Genomic DNA, 15,286 nt, shown 5'->3' with positions numbered 1-15,286 from the left:
GCATCATCACTAACAGATACATTTCTATGGTGTTCAATAACTTTACCTTTTAATTTCTTTCCGTTCTTAAGCACACTGACCTTCGCATCTCGAGAACCAACATCAACTTTAAAATACTGTTGCTCCTTACGGACATTACCAACAACTTGAAACCTCGGGACCATGGACAGACCTAGACCCTCCAAACACAACTGGTCAAAAAACGATTCGGCTTGGGTGGTATTTTCACATGGAACATTCCAAACGATAAGATTCGTCTCTGTATGTTGATACTCAGATGCCATAAGCCGACGAGACAAATCTGCAATCCCAATTTCATACTTTTTCGTTTCACTAGTCATAATTGACATTTGAGTTCTTAAGCTTTGAACATCAGATTCAAGCAGTGTAACACGCGAACTCATAGTATTAACTCCTGATTTTAGCTCAGACTGTGTTTTTTCCACTGATACCATAAGATTTTCTAGCACCTTTATGCTATCGTTTATAGAGTCTAGTTTTTTACCATTTTCAGTAAGTATTGTTAGCATCTTAGAAAAATCATCCGCCTGGGTCTTCAGTGACGCGACATAGTTATTCCCTTCAGATGAAACGGTCGAATGCAACAAACTGTTCTCAACAGACTGAGATCCTACTTGGACAGTTTTAGCAATCTTCCTTTTTCGCCCCATGGCAAGTTCAAATAAAATAAAATATATAATCTCTCTTACCTATTCTGGCACCTATTATTTATTCACGTCGATGCGGACGTGCAGTTCGCTAAGCCACCGTTAATTTGGGCACGGCTAATACCCCTATCACCTGCACCGACGACTTCCAACAGCGTTTTAATACCGACGCTACCTCAGGAATCACAGCCAACTTTCAGGAATACTCTGTAGCATTTGCAAAATTCAACTAATCAAATACTTGCATTTCATTCCACCCTTCAGGGCAAGCGGTAAAGACACCTGAACTACTACTCAATTAGAGCTTGATTCATTGGCTTTGGCCTATTTTCTTTTTTGTCATAATTAAATGACGTAATCCAAGGTGTATAATCCCAAGCCAATTCAATGTTTCGCAATATCTTCACTGTCTAACAAATACACTTTTTTCAAACCAATTAAATTAAAAGTTAAATCCAATTTGCGTCGTCACAGTTCAAAGGCAAATTCAGTACTGAGTGGATTAAACCCTAATGAAAATTTTGTATAATCTAAGGTATAGCGATGAATATCGTACTGCTCATGAATAAAAAAAAGAGAACAAATACCCTGTCAAGAGAGAACAAGACGAAATATTTTATTTAATAAATTCTAAACATCAGAAATTTCTCAATGATATTAATAAAATGTAATATTGTATATGTGTTGTTTCATTAAACTTTTCCTTTACATTATATATTTAGGATTCTTTAATTTCATCATTATGGTCCCCAATCTGATTCCCCAATCCCTTAGAAAACCCCAATTTCAACATAGTTGAAAGTCACCCTGGCACTAAAGTGTTTTTTTTAATAAGGGTTTTTAACCCTTGCTGGCCTCATAGCCGCTAATTCCTTCTACCCACGTAGACAAAATTTCCAAAATAAGAGAATACTAGATCGTCGTTACGCCTAGTTCAAGTATAAATTGTGTCAAGAGAAGCATCTGTGAGTCTAAAATATTAGAATTCAGACTGTCGAACTAAATTTTAGTATTAAGTGGCACGTGTTTATACTAGACGAACACTGAGATAGTGGTAATATGATACTTAAAATTGAACTCTAAGAATTGACGAATACTGAAGTCGCAATATCAAACACACAGTTGATCAAACCACAATAAAAATGTGTCTAACCCAAGATGTAACAATGACTATAGCACTGGATACGAATTAAGAGAAGTAGATATGTGCCCTTTCAAGAGAGAACAAGAGGAATTATTCTAAGAAACAATTTTGAGCCATCCAAATGAATATCTCAAGAGGGTGCGTTTTCATGACAAAGTTATCGTAGCATTGAATGCTCACAACAATCATTTTCCGAACTACGAAACAAGTTGTAATGGAGACCTCACTGGAAATGTATGCGTGCATTGTTAAGAAAGTAAAAAATAGGATTTGTTTGGAGTATCGAAGCGATTCCACGGGCAGAGTGGTGGATATTGAAGAGGATCAACTTTAGACAAGCTAGTACTCAAGGGTAAGGCAAACCAAAAACTAAGAGTTAAAAACAAAGACAAAGGTCCTACTAGTGCCGCTTGTAACACCTTACCGATTGATTAAATGTATCATAATCTTTATTGCATTACCATTCAAAAGAAGACAATAAGAAGACAGCCGTGGTGCGATAGGAATATTATAAACCATATATTATCAATATGTTTAGAGTGCAACCTATGTAGAGATAATGACATAATACACAATGAAATCACAAATAAATAAAAAGAGCATTGGCAGATAATATTCTTAATGAATTTAAAGATGAATTGATGAAAAGAAAAGTGCATACAGATATTAACAGTTCTAAAGATTGTAAACCAAAAGATATTGTCTTTGAATGAAATAATAGCAATTATGAAACACACAATGAGATTATGGATGAAACCCCAATAAAAATTTTGTATAACCTAAGATATAGCAATGAATATTGTACTGCTTATGAATTAAAAAATGAGAACAAATGCTCTTTCAAGAGAGAACAAGACGAAATATTCTATTTAATAAATTCTAAACATCAGAAGTTTCTCAATGATATTAATAAAATGTAGTATTGTATATGTATTGTTTCATTAAATTCTTCCTTTACATTATATTTTTAAGATTCTTTAATTTCATCATTATTGACCCCAATTTCAATCCCCAATCCCTTAGAAAACCTCAATTTCAATATAGTCGAAAGTAACCCTAGCACTAAAGTGTTTTTTTTTTTAATAAGGGTTTTTTCACCCTTGCTGGCCTTAAAGCCGCTAATTCTTTCGACCCACGTAGAAAAATGTTCCAAAATAAGGGAATACTAGATCGTTTTTACGCCTAGTTTAAGTTTAAATATTGTCAAGTGAAGCATCTGTGAGTCTAACATATTAGAATTCAGACTGTCGAACTAAATTTTAGTATTAAGTGGCACGTGTTTATACTAGACGAATACTGAGATAGTGGTAATATGATACTTAAAATTGAATTCTAAGAATTACCGAATAATGAAATTCTATCTTGGAAAGAAAAGTTAGGTTATTAGAACGCTTTATTCATAGACCACGTTGTATACAAGCTTAGACATGACCTTTTAAAGAATAAGGGCGGAATAAAAATTTGCGTTACAAGGAATAAAAGAAAATTTTATATGGTTCTTGCATTAAAGGTCAGAAGACATAAGATTCTGCTTACATACAAGCTATAAAACAAATATTAGTGTCATGGACGCTCTTAGCGACAGGTTTGGGAACTGAAAAAAGTGACCAGTATAGCTGCACTAGCGCCACGAACATCCCTAGTGACAAGTTCTGGAAATAAATAAGCGGTCCTGATTACTATATTGCTCGTAATTCCCTTATCTTTCTTGCTATATCAGAAACGTTTAGTATTGCCATAGCAAATGGCATGGAAGCATATTAGAGCAAAGCGGTTAGTGTTTCCGTAGTCAAAACGGCCTGGAAGCACGATGGGGCAAAACGGTTAGTATACCATTAACGGTTTGTGAACGGTTTCCATAACCAAAGATGGCCTGGAAGCACAGTGGGGCAAAACGTCTAGTATGAAATAGCTTATATCTCAGTGCAATAAGGTGTGGAGTATCCTATGTCGTAATACAATGTGGTGAGAAATATCCTATCTCGCACTGTGATGTGGTGGGCAACATCCTGAAATCTTGTCAGAAAGGTACATCATCCTAAGAGAGGTAGAGACCCTCTAAAATTCTGTTGGAAAGGTACACCACCCAAGGAGAACTACATATAGAATTAGTTTGTGTTGCAGCATACGCGAGTTCGAAAAAATAAGGTTAGGAGTGAAAAAAGGTATGTACTCCAAAGTAAAAACCAGATTTCGGAGGAATATAAAGAAAAAGAATTAGCTTGGAAATTATAAGACAAAACCTTTTTTAATAGTATTGCTTGTGGTTGAAGCATATGCAAAGCTGAAAAGGTAGAATTAAAAGTAAAAAGGGTGTGTATGTCATGCAGGGAATACACTCCTGAAAAGCTGGTATGAAAGGTACATCATTCAGGGAGAGCTAAAGATAGTATTGTTTGATGTTGGCGTATACGCAAAGCCGAAAAAGTAAAGTTGGGAGTGAAAAAAGGTGTGTTCTCAAACATAAAAACTAAAACTCAGACTTTTGCCTCTTCCCAAATAATAATGCCTATGTGTAAACAGTTGGCTACTTGTATGATTTGGTGCCCTTGCCCCGGGGGCCTTAAAGTCTTGTCATGCCAGAAGACAAAATTATTGGGCTTTTGGACTAGTGTCCGTTATATGGGACTAAGTAAATCACACTACAAGAAAGCACCCTTTTCTGGCCAAGAAACTTATAAATTGCTTTATTCAAACCGACATAGAAGATGAGATTTAAGACTCCGTTTTATATCTCTACTCCTCACAAGAAAAATCCCTGAAAGTTTCAATTTGATGTCCAAAGCCCTTACCATGCGTGATGTAACATTATTCATCATTTGAAAATCTGGGAATATGTATTATCCTTTTATTTACCTCACTACTTATTTGGCATAGACTATAAGTCCCACAGAGACTTTTAGTACAAAAACTTTAATGGATCAGAGTCAATATTGTACATAATTTTTGAAACCAAAATGGCTAAGCATGACAAAGCAAACAAAAATTGTAATGAAGAAAAAGCTAGGATAATCGCTGCTTGTGAAATTAAACGAACAAAAATTGATAAAGATACAAAGTTCTATCTGCCATTTTTTTAGTTCGAGACTAAATCTAGCTCATTTTACTTCTACCCAGCGCAAAATTTTATGCCTCCTTGCCCTATTCTCCCCTTCTGGTTCTAATCAGCACCTGAAAGTCTTAACTTAAGTTCCTCAAGCTTTTTCCAAGATATTTTTCCATTGAGTCTTGTCCACTAACATGGGGCTTGCGGGGCTTAGTAGCAGGAAAAGGCATGAGAAGGAGCTTGGCTGATCATTAATTACTTTTAAAAAGGCCGCTCGAACTTTTAAACTGAATGAGCTCCTTTTAAGGTCTCTGTGATTTTTCGTAGCATAATAAGTGATTAGGAGAAAAAAGTTGGCGTTGCAGGTCCCATCCTAGAATGTGTCAGAGCGATGTCTCTGACAGTTACGCTTGCCTATTTTTTGTGTGCACAGTAAAAACTGTACTGAATTCTAGTTAAGGATCGTATTTCCTGATGCTCGTGCTTCCGTGTTGAGTTTCAGTCCTTCAGATAGGCGTCAACGAGATTCAACTGGATCCCAAGTGCAAATGGAAATAGTGTTGGTTTCAGATACAACAGAATACGATGAGGAAACCACGTCATCGATATTAACATCATACCAGGATCCAGCTGATAATGGAGTAACTGTTCCGGGAATCGCATTCAGTGTTTATGCAACAGTAATGTCTGTATGTAAGTAAATTGATACTGTTTTAAATTCAAAGTAAATTAGGTGCTACCAAAAGGAATCAATATAGGAAAAAGCAAGCAGGGAATGTGGTGTATCTTGGAACTTTTATGTACTTATAGCCATAGTTTCTCCTAGTAATTAAATATTTGGGGGAAATAGATTTGTCACCTCATTCAAACTTTTTAAATTTGATTATGATAAAGATATTTGTTTAAGTAATTTTTAATGACAAAAAATATACTTTTCTTGTGAAAAAAAAGTTATATTGATAGAACTTTTGATTATTATTATTATTTTATTTTTTTTAGAACAGGGCACTTCGCATAGAAGGAGTTGTCTTAGAAACTTCAAAACAGGGCTCATTCGATTGAAATTTGAAAGGGCTACTTCCATTTTTAATATTCAAAAGTTATTGGATGGTAACCAACCTCCTCCCACGCCCATCATTTCCCCAAACACATCCAATCAAAATTTTGAGTTAGCCAAATTGTTCAGCGTAATAATAAATAAATAAATAGCTAATAAAGTGAATAAATAGTAAATAAATAAATAAATAGTAAGTAAATAAACAGTTACTTTCAGGTCGAAATATCATTTTCGAGCATAACATTCCTTTTTTAGGTATATACATAAATAAATAGAGATTCAAAAGGGTAGGAGGTAGCATGATTATAGGATTGAACAAGATAATATGGGTTCAAGTGAAATATTTACTTAGATAGGGTCATAATTGAAAACGTATCTCAAGAACTTTAAAGTAAAGGGAAACAGAACAAGTTTAGCAAAAGTTTTCTAAAACAAAAATATGGGTCGGTCATTCTATAGTTTTCTAAAAGTAAATTCAGTTTAACTTATTTTCTCCTTATTACACAATAAAAGGTATAATATATAATATAGCATAATAACGTAATATAATAAGAATAATATAATATAACAAAAGTCGCCCGAGCCAAACGAGATCAAAGCTATATCGGTTTCATGGCTATGTTTACATCAAGGGCCACCAATCCTCAAAGGAAAAGACAAGCGACCGGCAGTTCTGAACCGAACTCTTCAGAGTTTCCAGGCATGGCTTTATTTAAAAAGCACATGCAATATAATAAGCAAATATAACATAAACTGCTGTATATAAAAAGCAGATTGAAAGCATGCTTTTTGCATGCATTTTGCAGGTAAAAGTATGAGGCTTCCCTGCAATTTAGGTCTGAGAAAAAGATGGAGACTTTACAACAAAAACTTTTAAAAACGCGTCAATTTCTCACGCGTAAAAAAAAACGCGAACTAAGAAATTGAGAAAAAAAATTGAAACAAAGGAACAAAAAAAAGAAATTCCGGCAACTAGTACGAGGATCTATTAACCCTTGTACTACAGGGCAAATACTGGGAGCTGATAACTGGCCGGAATACCTCGAATCACTGGATAACACAAAGGATGGTGGACTGGAGGATTTATCACAGGCGTGCTACTCACTCAGATAGGAGGATTACAAACTTATATCACCATTTATACATGAAGAGACTAATAAAGCCCTGAAGTCTATGAGGGGGGATCGGTACCTGGGACAGATGGGATCCCGATGAAAATTTGGAAGTGGGAAAAAACATATTTTGCTGCAATTTTGATTAGTTTATTTTCAGCTTTGGTAAGTTCATGTAAGTGGCCGGAAGAGTGGGGTTTGTCAGTTATGATACCATTATCTAAGCAGGAGGATAGGTCTGATCGTAATAATTATCGAGAACTTCATTTAGGAAATAGTTTACCGAAGTTATTTTGTAAAGTAGAAACTTTAGACTAAAGAGGTGAATAGAAAATAGGGATGTTTTGGAGAAGGTTCAGGCGGGTTTTAGAGAAGGCTTTGGGACGACTAATCATATATTTCGCCTGCAGGCTTTAATTAATAATTATACTAGAGCTATAAAAAAGGAAGGTTATACACGGCATTTATAGATATTAAAGGAGCTTTTGATAATGTTTATAGGTTTCTAATAATGGAAAGTTTGTTAGAGACAGATCTCCCTATCCCATTCGTTTAGTTTTAGTTCAAATGTATAGGTTTACTAGAGTAGTTGTGACAGTGGGTAGGCAAGTTTAAAGGGTAGTTAGAGGATATAAAGGTGTTGAACAGGTTTGCACATTGTCTCCTAAATTATTTGCCCTGTATATAAATTCTGTAGTGGCATTTATGAAAAAGAAGGAGGCGCCGATGGTAAGTTTAGAAATTGTATTCATTTGCATGATGTTGGTCGCAGATGATATTGTTTTGGTTGCCGATTCACAAAGGAACCTTCAGAAATTACTTGATATTTTAGGGGATTATTTGGATACGAAAAAGTTAGAACTTAAATGTTGATAAAACCATATGTTAGTATTCCGTAAATATGGTAGACTTGAGGAGGATGTTAAACATAGTGTTAAGGGTAGAAGGGTTAGATTAGTGGAGGAATGTTCATATTTAGGTGTTAAGTTTAAGGCGAAAGGAAACTTATTTAGTAGCCATGTATAAAGTAGGACTGAAAAAGGTAAGGTCTGTTGCAATATGGCATTAAGAAGCCAGCTTAGGGATACTAAAAAGATCCAAGTAGTTTAAGAGGTTTTCAGGGGTAAAATTTTGGGTGTGATGCACTATGGATCTGAGGTTTGAGGGTATGCAAAGGGAGATAGGCTAGAAACAATGAAATTAGGATATTATAAGAGGTGGCTAGGGACAAGTAAGCATACAAATATTTTAGTAGTTAGGGTTGATCTAGGTTTATTTTCTTTAAGAAGTCGTAGACTAATTAACATGGTTAGGCTTTTGGGAAAAAAATTTAGTGATGCCTAGGGTACAGTTAATGAAGGCGGCTTATTTAGGAATTTTTAAGGGTAGCTCAGGTAGGGGAAGGCCGTACCAAATTAAGAGTGTATTAGATCAGTGTGAACTAAGCCATATATGGGGGGATTGTTTAGGGATCGAAGATATGGGGGACCAAGTAAATGGATTAGTTGAAAGGATTTTACTGATGAGATGAGATGACTTTTATTTGCTTCTAATAATTACATCATACTTAACTGGCACTTACCACATTTTTTTAATAACATTATCAACAAATGTAGAAATGGTAAGAACATATGACGTTTTATTAACCCACTATTGTGGCTTGAGCAGCGTCACACAATCTTTCATCATAAACCAAACTCATTCACTCTCCCTACTCTTTTCATACCATTCAATACAATGTAACTCTCCCGAACAAAAAAAAAAAAAAAAAAAACTAACAAAAAACAATCAAAAATATTTAATTCCCACCCAACAAAAGTTTTTTTAATCTAATTTTAAACTCAAACTGGTTTTCTGACTCCCTAGTGCTCTCCGGGAAACCATTCCACAAATTAACTGCATAATTTCTAATTGCAAAACTAGATCGACTTGTACTCCTTATTTCTGAGACTAAGCTTCCACGTCCTCTAGTCATATGATGATGATAATCAGTATTAACCTTAAAAAAATCTCTAAAATGTTCAGGAGATAATCTGTTAAGAACTTGGTAAGTAAACAATCCCGCCTGATGGTCCCTGATCTGATGAACGTTTAAAATTCTAAAACTGATAAAACATTCACGCGTGGGCTCTTACTGAACAAACTCACCCAGTACTCGAAGCACCTTATTCTGAAGAATCTGCAGTCTTTTAATATGAAGAAAAATTAGATGCATAAATACAGCAACCATAAACAATAAAAGGATAAAAAACAGTATGGTGTATATTGGTTAAAACAGTTAAAGGTAACACGTGTTTGAAACGCCGCATCGCTTCAAGACCTTCTGTAAACTTAGAAGAAATCATGTTTATGTGTTTCTTCCAACTAAAATTATGATCAGCATAAAATCCTAAATATCTATTTTCAAATCCCTGCGAAAGCGACAAATTTTCAAATACTATTGAAGCACTATTTACAATTTTTCCTACCCAACTAAAAATCATATAATTTGTCTTAGACGTATTAACAGCAAGGTAACTCAAAGAGGTAAAAACCAAAAGGTTTTCCAGCGTTCGGTTTGCTTTATCCACTAGTTCTTTCAGTGACCGTACAGGAATCTTCAAAGCAGTATCATCTGTAAATGCTGTAATAGTTGCTTCAGGCATGTAGAACCTCAGAGTATCGACGTATACAAGAAAGAGTAACGGACCGAGGACTGAGCCCTGTGGAACTCCACATTTTACAGGATAGACTCCACTAACGATGTCACCTAACATTACTTTAGTTGACTTTCCATACATATAGTATTTTAACCAATCTAAGCCAACATCTTTTATCCCCAGACTAGATAGGCGACACAGCAACAACTCAAAATCCACAGTGTCGAAGGCTTTTTTAAAGTCGACAAAGATCGTTAAAGGAACAAAACCTTTTTCTAGAGCTCCATTGATTATATTCCGAAGAGGGTGAACAGTATTGCTTGTAGAATGTTTACTGCGGAATCCAAATTGGATGTCACACAATATTCCTAGTCTAACCAAATATTCATAAAGTCTCCTGTGAATTATCTTTTCATAGATTTTAGAAAAAATAGGTAATAACGAAATCGGTCGCCAATTCAATAGTTCTTGTTTGTTACCTCCTTTATACAATAGTATTACCTTTGCCAGCTTAAGATCACTAGGGAATTCACCGGTCTGGAATGATAGATGTATCAAATCAAGTAGACAAGGTAATATATAAACTAGGATAGCATTTACAGCTCTAAAATTAAGTCCATCTATTATGGCCGAGCTGGACTTCAGTCCTTTCTCTGTGCTCTCGATCTCCTTTGCTGTGCACTTCTCGAACGAAAAAATGCGCCCTTCGCCTCGATTATCAATAAAGGACTTCTCCAGAAGACTTCTTGACTTTTTAGCTACTTATTCCTTAATACTTGCGCCTATGTTCGTGAAATATTTTCTGAATTCATCTGCCATTTCCTGTTTATCAGTGATTTCACTTCCATTCCCCAAAAGACTCTTTACTCCATCATTATAATTAGTCTTCCCTTTTAAAACCTCATTTATTAGTCACCAGGTTTCTTTTGCATCACCACTTTTACCATCAAAAGCAAAAGTATAATATCCTTTTTTCTCACTGCGACACTTATGGTTAACTTTGTTTCTCACTCGCTTAAATTCTTCAAATAAAGTCAAATTTTTCGGACTCTGTAAATGTTTTTCAAAAAGCTGGTTTCGCATTTCCATCATTTCAAGCAATTCTGTGGTCAGCCATGGAATTCTTGGCTTATTTTTCTTTTTCCTCATTTTCATCAGAGGACAAGACACCTCAAATACCGGTAAGAGAATATTCATAAACCTGTCTAACGCTGTGGTTGCATTTTGCTCTTCGCTAACTTCATCCCATGCTATAGTACTAACTTGCTCTTTCAGATTTCCCGAGATATTATTTCTCATATCTCTATAAACTCTCTTACTTAGGTTATTAGCCGAAGTTTTAATACTATTTATCTTACAAACAATCGGGAGGTGGTCAGAAGCAGGTTGAAGGAGAACATCACAGAATGCTTGCCTCAATTGATATGAAAAAACAAATATGTTATCAATTAATGTTGCCGACTGAGCAGTGATACGGGAAGGAATCAGATTCACTGGGTACAAATCATGAGATAATTCAAGATTTAAAAATCCTAAATTAAAACTATTTAAATTCAATAAATCAAAGCTAAAATCACCCAGAATAACGGACTCTAATCAACTAGACTGATCCCTACTTAAAAACTGATCAAACTCCTGAAAAAATTCCTCCGGATGAGCACCAGGGGGTCTATAAACCAGGCAAACAATTGAATTTTTACCTTTATCTATTTCAATCTCAATAGAAAAAATTTCAATCTTACCTTCATTCCATTAATAAAGGTCCTCCCTTTCCTTAAAATTATATCCCTCTCTCACCAAAAATGCAAGTTCCCCACGCCCCATTGACTGCCGCGACTTTGATATCAGTTGGTAACCTGGAAAAAAGTAGGAAGAGAGAAGACTATACAAACTAAAGAATGATTCACAAATTCCAAAAACATCAATCATACTATCAATATTACTTAAACACTCAACAATTTCTTCAAACGCCGACGTTATGTGGCAATTCCATTGAGCAGCACACAAACTATTCATCTCTTTTTTAATTTGACCAAATTCTTCAAAACTAACGTAGCGGCTAGGGCGGAGTGGCTTTGGGCAGTCATCCACTCGATCTTGAAAATGGAGAACTATCTGATGTAATAAAAAATCAGCAACTGAGTGCTCATTTTTTTAAAGTAATTCTAGCCTAGCTATTGGGAGTAGGCTAACCATAATAAAAAAGTAAAATAAAAAGCCACGATCTTGATTTCTTCATTAGGGATAAAACCCATACATAAACTGGAAAAAAGGAAATAGGAATAATTGAATAACAATAAAAATAAGAATAAATAAATGCATAGAAACACTCAAAAATAAAAATAAAACAGGACACTCGATCACGGTCGAATATGTCATTCAGAGACGAAAGTCTACGAGCAGAAGTTGCATTCTCAAGACGGACATAGATCCGACCTTGGTTTGACCAAACGAACTTATTGCCGTATTTTTCCCTAGCAGCATTCAACAATTCTCTTTTTTTTCTTTGTATGGTTCTCAGCCACAAAAATCTTCGTGTTCACAAGGTTGTTTTTGCAAGAAAAAACTGTCAGAGCTGTGTGGCGGTCTTTAAACTTCACTAAAGCTGGAACAATTTTATCAGAGCGGATATCATCAGAGTTCAGCCGAAACCTATGCACAGATATAACATCGCTATCAGCAAGACCTGAGAACGCCATCTTATTGCATATAATAATCCTTGTTATATTTTCTACGTCAACACTGTGGGGTTCTTTGACACCATTAAATAATTGCGTATCCAGTCTCAACTCTTGGTCAGCATCATCAAGCTTGGCTTCCACTCTAGCAGCTCGATTTGCAAGTAATTCCAGTTGATTTTGACATATTTTGAGGTCTTTTTCAATCCTCTCAAATCTCGGAGTAATTTCCAATATTATCGCATCGTGAACTACGCCAATTATCTTTTCAATCTCAGCAGCGGATGGTGCGGTCGAAGGGTGAATTTCAAGTGTTTTGTTAACTTTCTGAGCAATAGCCTGTTTCATATTTTCTTTTGTTACTGTTACATCTTTAAGAGTTCGCTCAATAAGCCCCGAAGTATCTGAACTTGTAGCCGAATTTTTATAAACAAGCGGGCTGAGAGCGAGTTCCTCAAAAGCGCCTTTAACTACCTTTCCAACTTTTTCATAGCTTCGGTTTTATTTGATTCAAAATTTTTTTAATTTTGTTCCAAAACCCTATCAACTTCATGCGATCCGTAGCAAAATATCTGGTATTTAAATCGACCTGATTTATCTGCGACAGAACGGAGAATTCTGACTGGCCATAAAGAATATCTCGCAAAGCTTGCCAGGGCAAGGTCATCATCTTGAAACAAGGGCATCACGGCTTCGAAGAAAAGGCAGCAAACAGAAAAAGAAAAAAAGGCACGAAATAGACTTATCTTTACGTGGGCAGGCCCACGGCTGCAGTGGCTATCAACTCTATGGAAAGCTGGCTCAGTGATCCATGAAACCTGCTAAGCTTCACCACCGTTTTCTGACATCCCAGTTCACGAAAATTAAATATCCAATCAGTAATTATCCAATCTCAAATTCACCAAAAGCTTCAAGAAAAATATCCACTTCTTGCCAAAAGTCTATCACCAACAAATTAATTTATAAACATAGGACAGGATTATACGTCACTTAATCCCAAGCCAATTGTTGTTACGAAATTCACTGATTTAATAATATTCATAAGATATCCGATTTCAGATTTTAGATGTGTTTGCTCTGAACTCTGAAATAAGACTGAAAAAGGACCAAGATATACAGGAATGGCAGGCCCAGCGTTCGCTTTCAAATTCAATGGGTCTTTATTGTCGGTCGAAGGAGATTTGGGGTGAAGTTGGTTTTTTTTAAGGTGGGTTTGAATAAAAACGAAATAAAGCTATTAATTGAAATGAGGGCTGATAGTTTGCCACTGGGCCAAAGAAGAAAGTTTATCGAGAGGGAAAGGTCAAAGGCTGGTCCTTATTATAGTCCAATGTCTGGAGGTTTAGATGAGAGTGTATATCACTTGATGTGTGAATCTGAGGAGTTGAGTGATTGGAGACTTGAAGTATTTGATAGAGGGGGGGGGGGATTATGATTTCGAGTGGTTGGTGAGAATGTGTTCGGATGAGCGGATGAGTGGTGAGGATGCTTGGCATGATTGCTTTGTCTCGCGATGAATCATAAAAGTAGTTTTCTGTAGGATTATGTTAGGATTTGTGCAATTTGTTTGAAATTTTTCTTTGTTTACATTTTTTGTCAGGGCCTATGGGCTTTTAGCACCAATAAATTCTATTCTATTCTATTTGTGACATAAGTCAGACATTTTTTTGGGGGGGGGGTGAAAACCCTAACCCCTCCCGGATACCAGCTTAATGGGATTACTTTATGTTTGATGGGACTAGATGTGAAGTTGATTTTTTTTTCTTTTATTTATTCATAATAATTTCTGTTCATTTTAAGTTAGAATAATTATATGACTTTATTTCTGCTTGGTTTAGATCTCCCGAAAATTCTTTTTCGTTTGAAAACCATTCTACCCACGTCCCTCAATTTCTGGACTGATACGAGATGATTACATGATGTTAAAATACAGTTCTCAGCTCAAGAATAAATGTAGAATATTAAAACATTTTATTCATTAAATAGTCTAATATAAAAAGTTAATCTTTTTTACACACTGTCTAAAATTTGTAAACCATGAAAGAAATTTTATATATTGCCTTTGGGCTTTCATGTTCAACATGTCCCCTTCAACATGCACCGAAAATTTCAGCTTAATATTTTTATTCATTCCTGAGATATTAGTAATATACCGTTTTTACGAAATGATGCACATAGTTTTTTTTTTTTTTTTTGTTATAATAATAATAATAATAACAAGTTGTTTACCCTCAAAAATCAGAAACAACAACTTGAAGTACAAGGACAAATAAACGAAAAGGAAAAAAAAAAGAAAAAAACCACAAAAAAATGACATAAAATACTATAAGCAAAAAAAATGTTTAACCAGCTTCGTGAAGGACAAAATACAAAAGAGGGTCATAATTCGAAATAAAATTCTAAGTTTTCACACATATAGCTTTAGTAATATCATTTATTTGGATTGGTATATCAATAAGTTCAAACCTATCCACTTATCAACTGTTTCGGAACCATTGCGGTAAACGAAGCAAAATTTTACAATATCAGAAATATGCCACTCGTAGGATACTACAATACTTTTCCAAAACAGATGGGTAGTAGCAGAAAGGAAAAGAATGACTGAAGAATTAAAACTGTGGTACAAACTACAAATATCTTTTCAATTCCATCTTCCTTTATTGGGTGAAACTTCCCAATTTGCTACCCTTTGATTTTTAATCACTCTATTTAGCTGGATTGAACATATAGAAGAAAGAGAACAACCGAACGAAATACCCAGCCAATTAACTGAAGTAGAGCAAGGAAGAGAGGTAGTTTCAAGATTTAAGGCAACCACTTGGTCTCGACTATTGAAAAATATAAACCCATATTTAGAAGGGTTAATTGATCAAACAATGTAACCAAGACGCGACTTAAGTACGGAAAATTTTTAATTAGACCGCTACAGCGACAGCTTAATA

General features: G+C 35.1%; 1 protein-coding gene and 2 long non-coding RNA genes across 5 annotated transcripts in view; 1 reads left to right on the top strand and 2 right to left on the bottom strand.

The window, feature by feature from the left end:
• The window catches only part of LOC148953444 (uncharacterized), a 195,595-nt gene that overhangs the window by 10,885 nt on the left and 169,424 nt on the right, over positions 1–15,286 (bottom strand). The window lies entirely within an intron of this gene.
• Positions 1–15,286, top strand: part of LOC148953445 (uncharacterized) — a 314,181-nt gene that overhangs the window by 173,705 nt on the left and 125,190 nt on the right. For all 3 annotated transcript variants that reach the window (XR_016141712.1, XM_089088540.1, XM_089088539.1), the window contains exon 7: positions 5,314–5,551. Coding sequence is in view for 2 of the 3 variants with exons in the window: in XM_089088540.1 (XP_088944666.1) it covers positions 5,314–5,551 (238 nt within the window). In the remaining variant the exon portion in view is untranslated. The remainder of the gene's footprint in view (positions 1–5,313; positions 5,552–15,286) is intronic.
• Positions 1–15,286, bottom strand: part of LOC148953446 (uncharacterized) — a 179,007-nt gene that overhangs the window by 115,931 nt on the left and 47,790 nt on the right. Inside the window, exon 2 of the long non-coding RNA XR_016141714.1 lies at positions 11,409–11,522. This is a non-coding gene — a long non-coding RNA (uncharacterized LOC148953446). The remainder of the gene's footprint in view (positions 1–11,408; positions 11,523–15,286) is intronic.

Source organism: Artemia sp. Qi Xiang Cuo, chromosome 4, assembly GCF_049724085.1.
Source record: "Artemia sp. Qi Xiang Cuo chromosome 4, ASM4972408v1, whole genome shotgun sequence".
In the NCBI taxonomy this organism is placed as follows: domain Eukaryota; kingdom Metazoa; phylum Arthropoda; class Branchiopoda; order Anostraca; family Artemiidae; genus Artemia; species Artemia sp. Qi Xiang Cuo.
The sequence above is the reverse complement of the archived record's forward strand: the minus strand, read 5'-3'. Positions and strand labels throughout refer to the sequence as shown.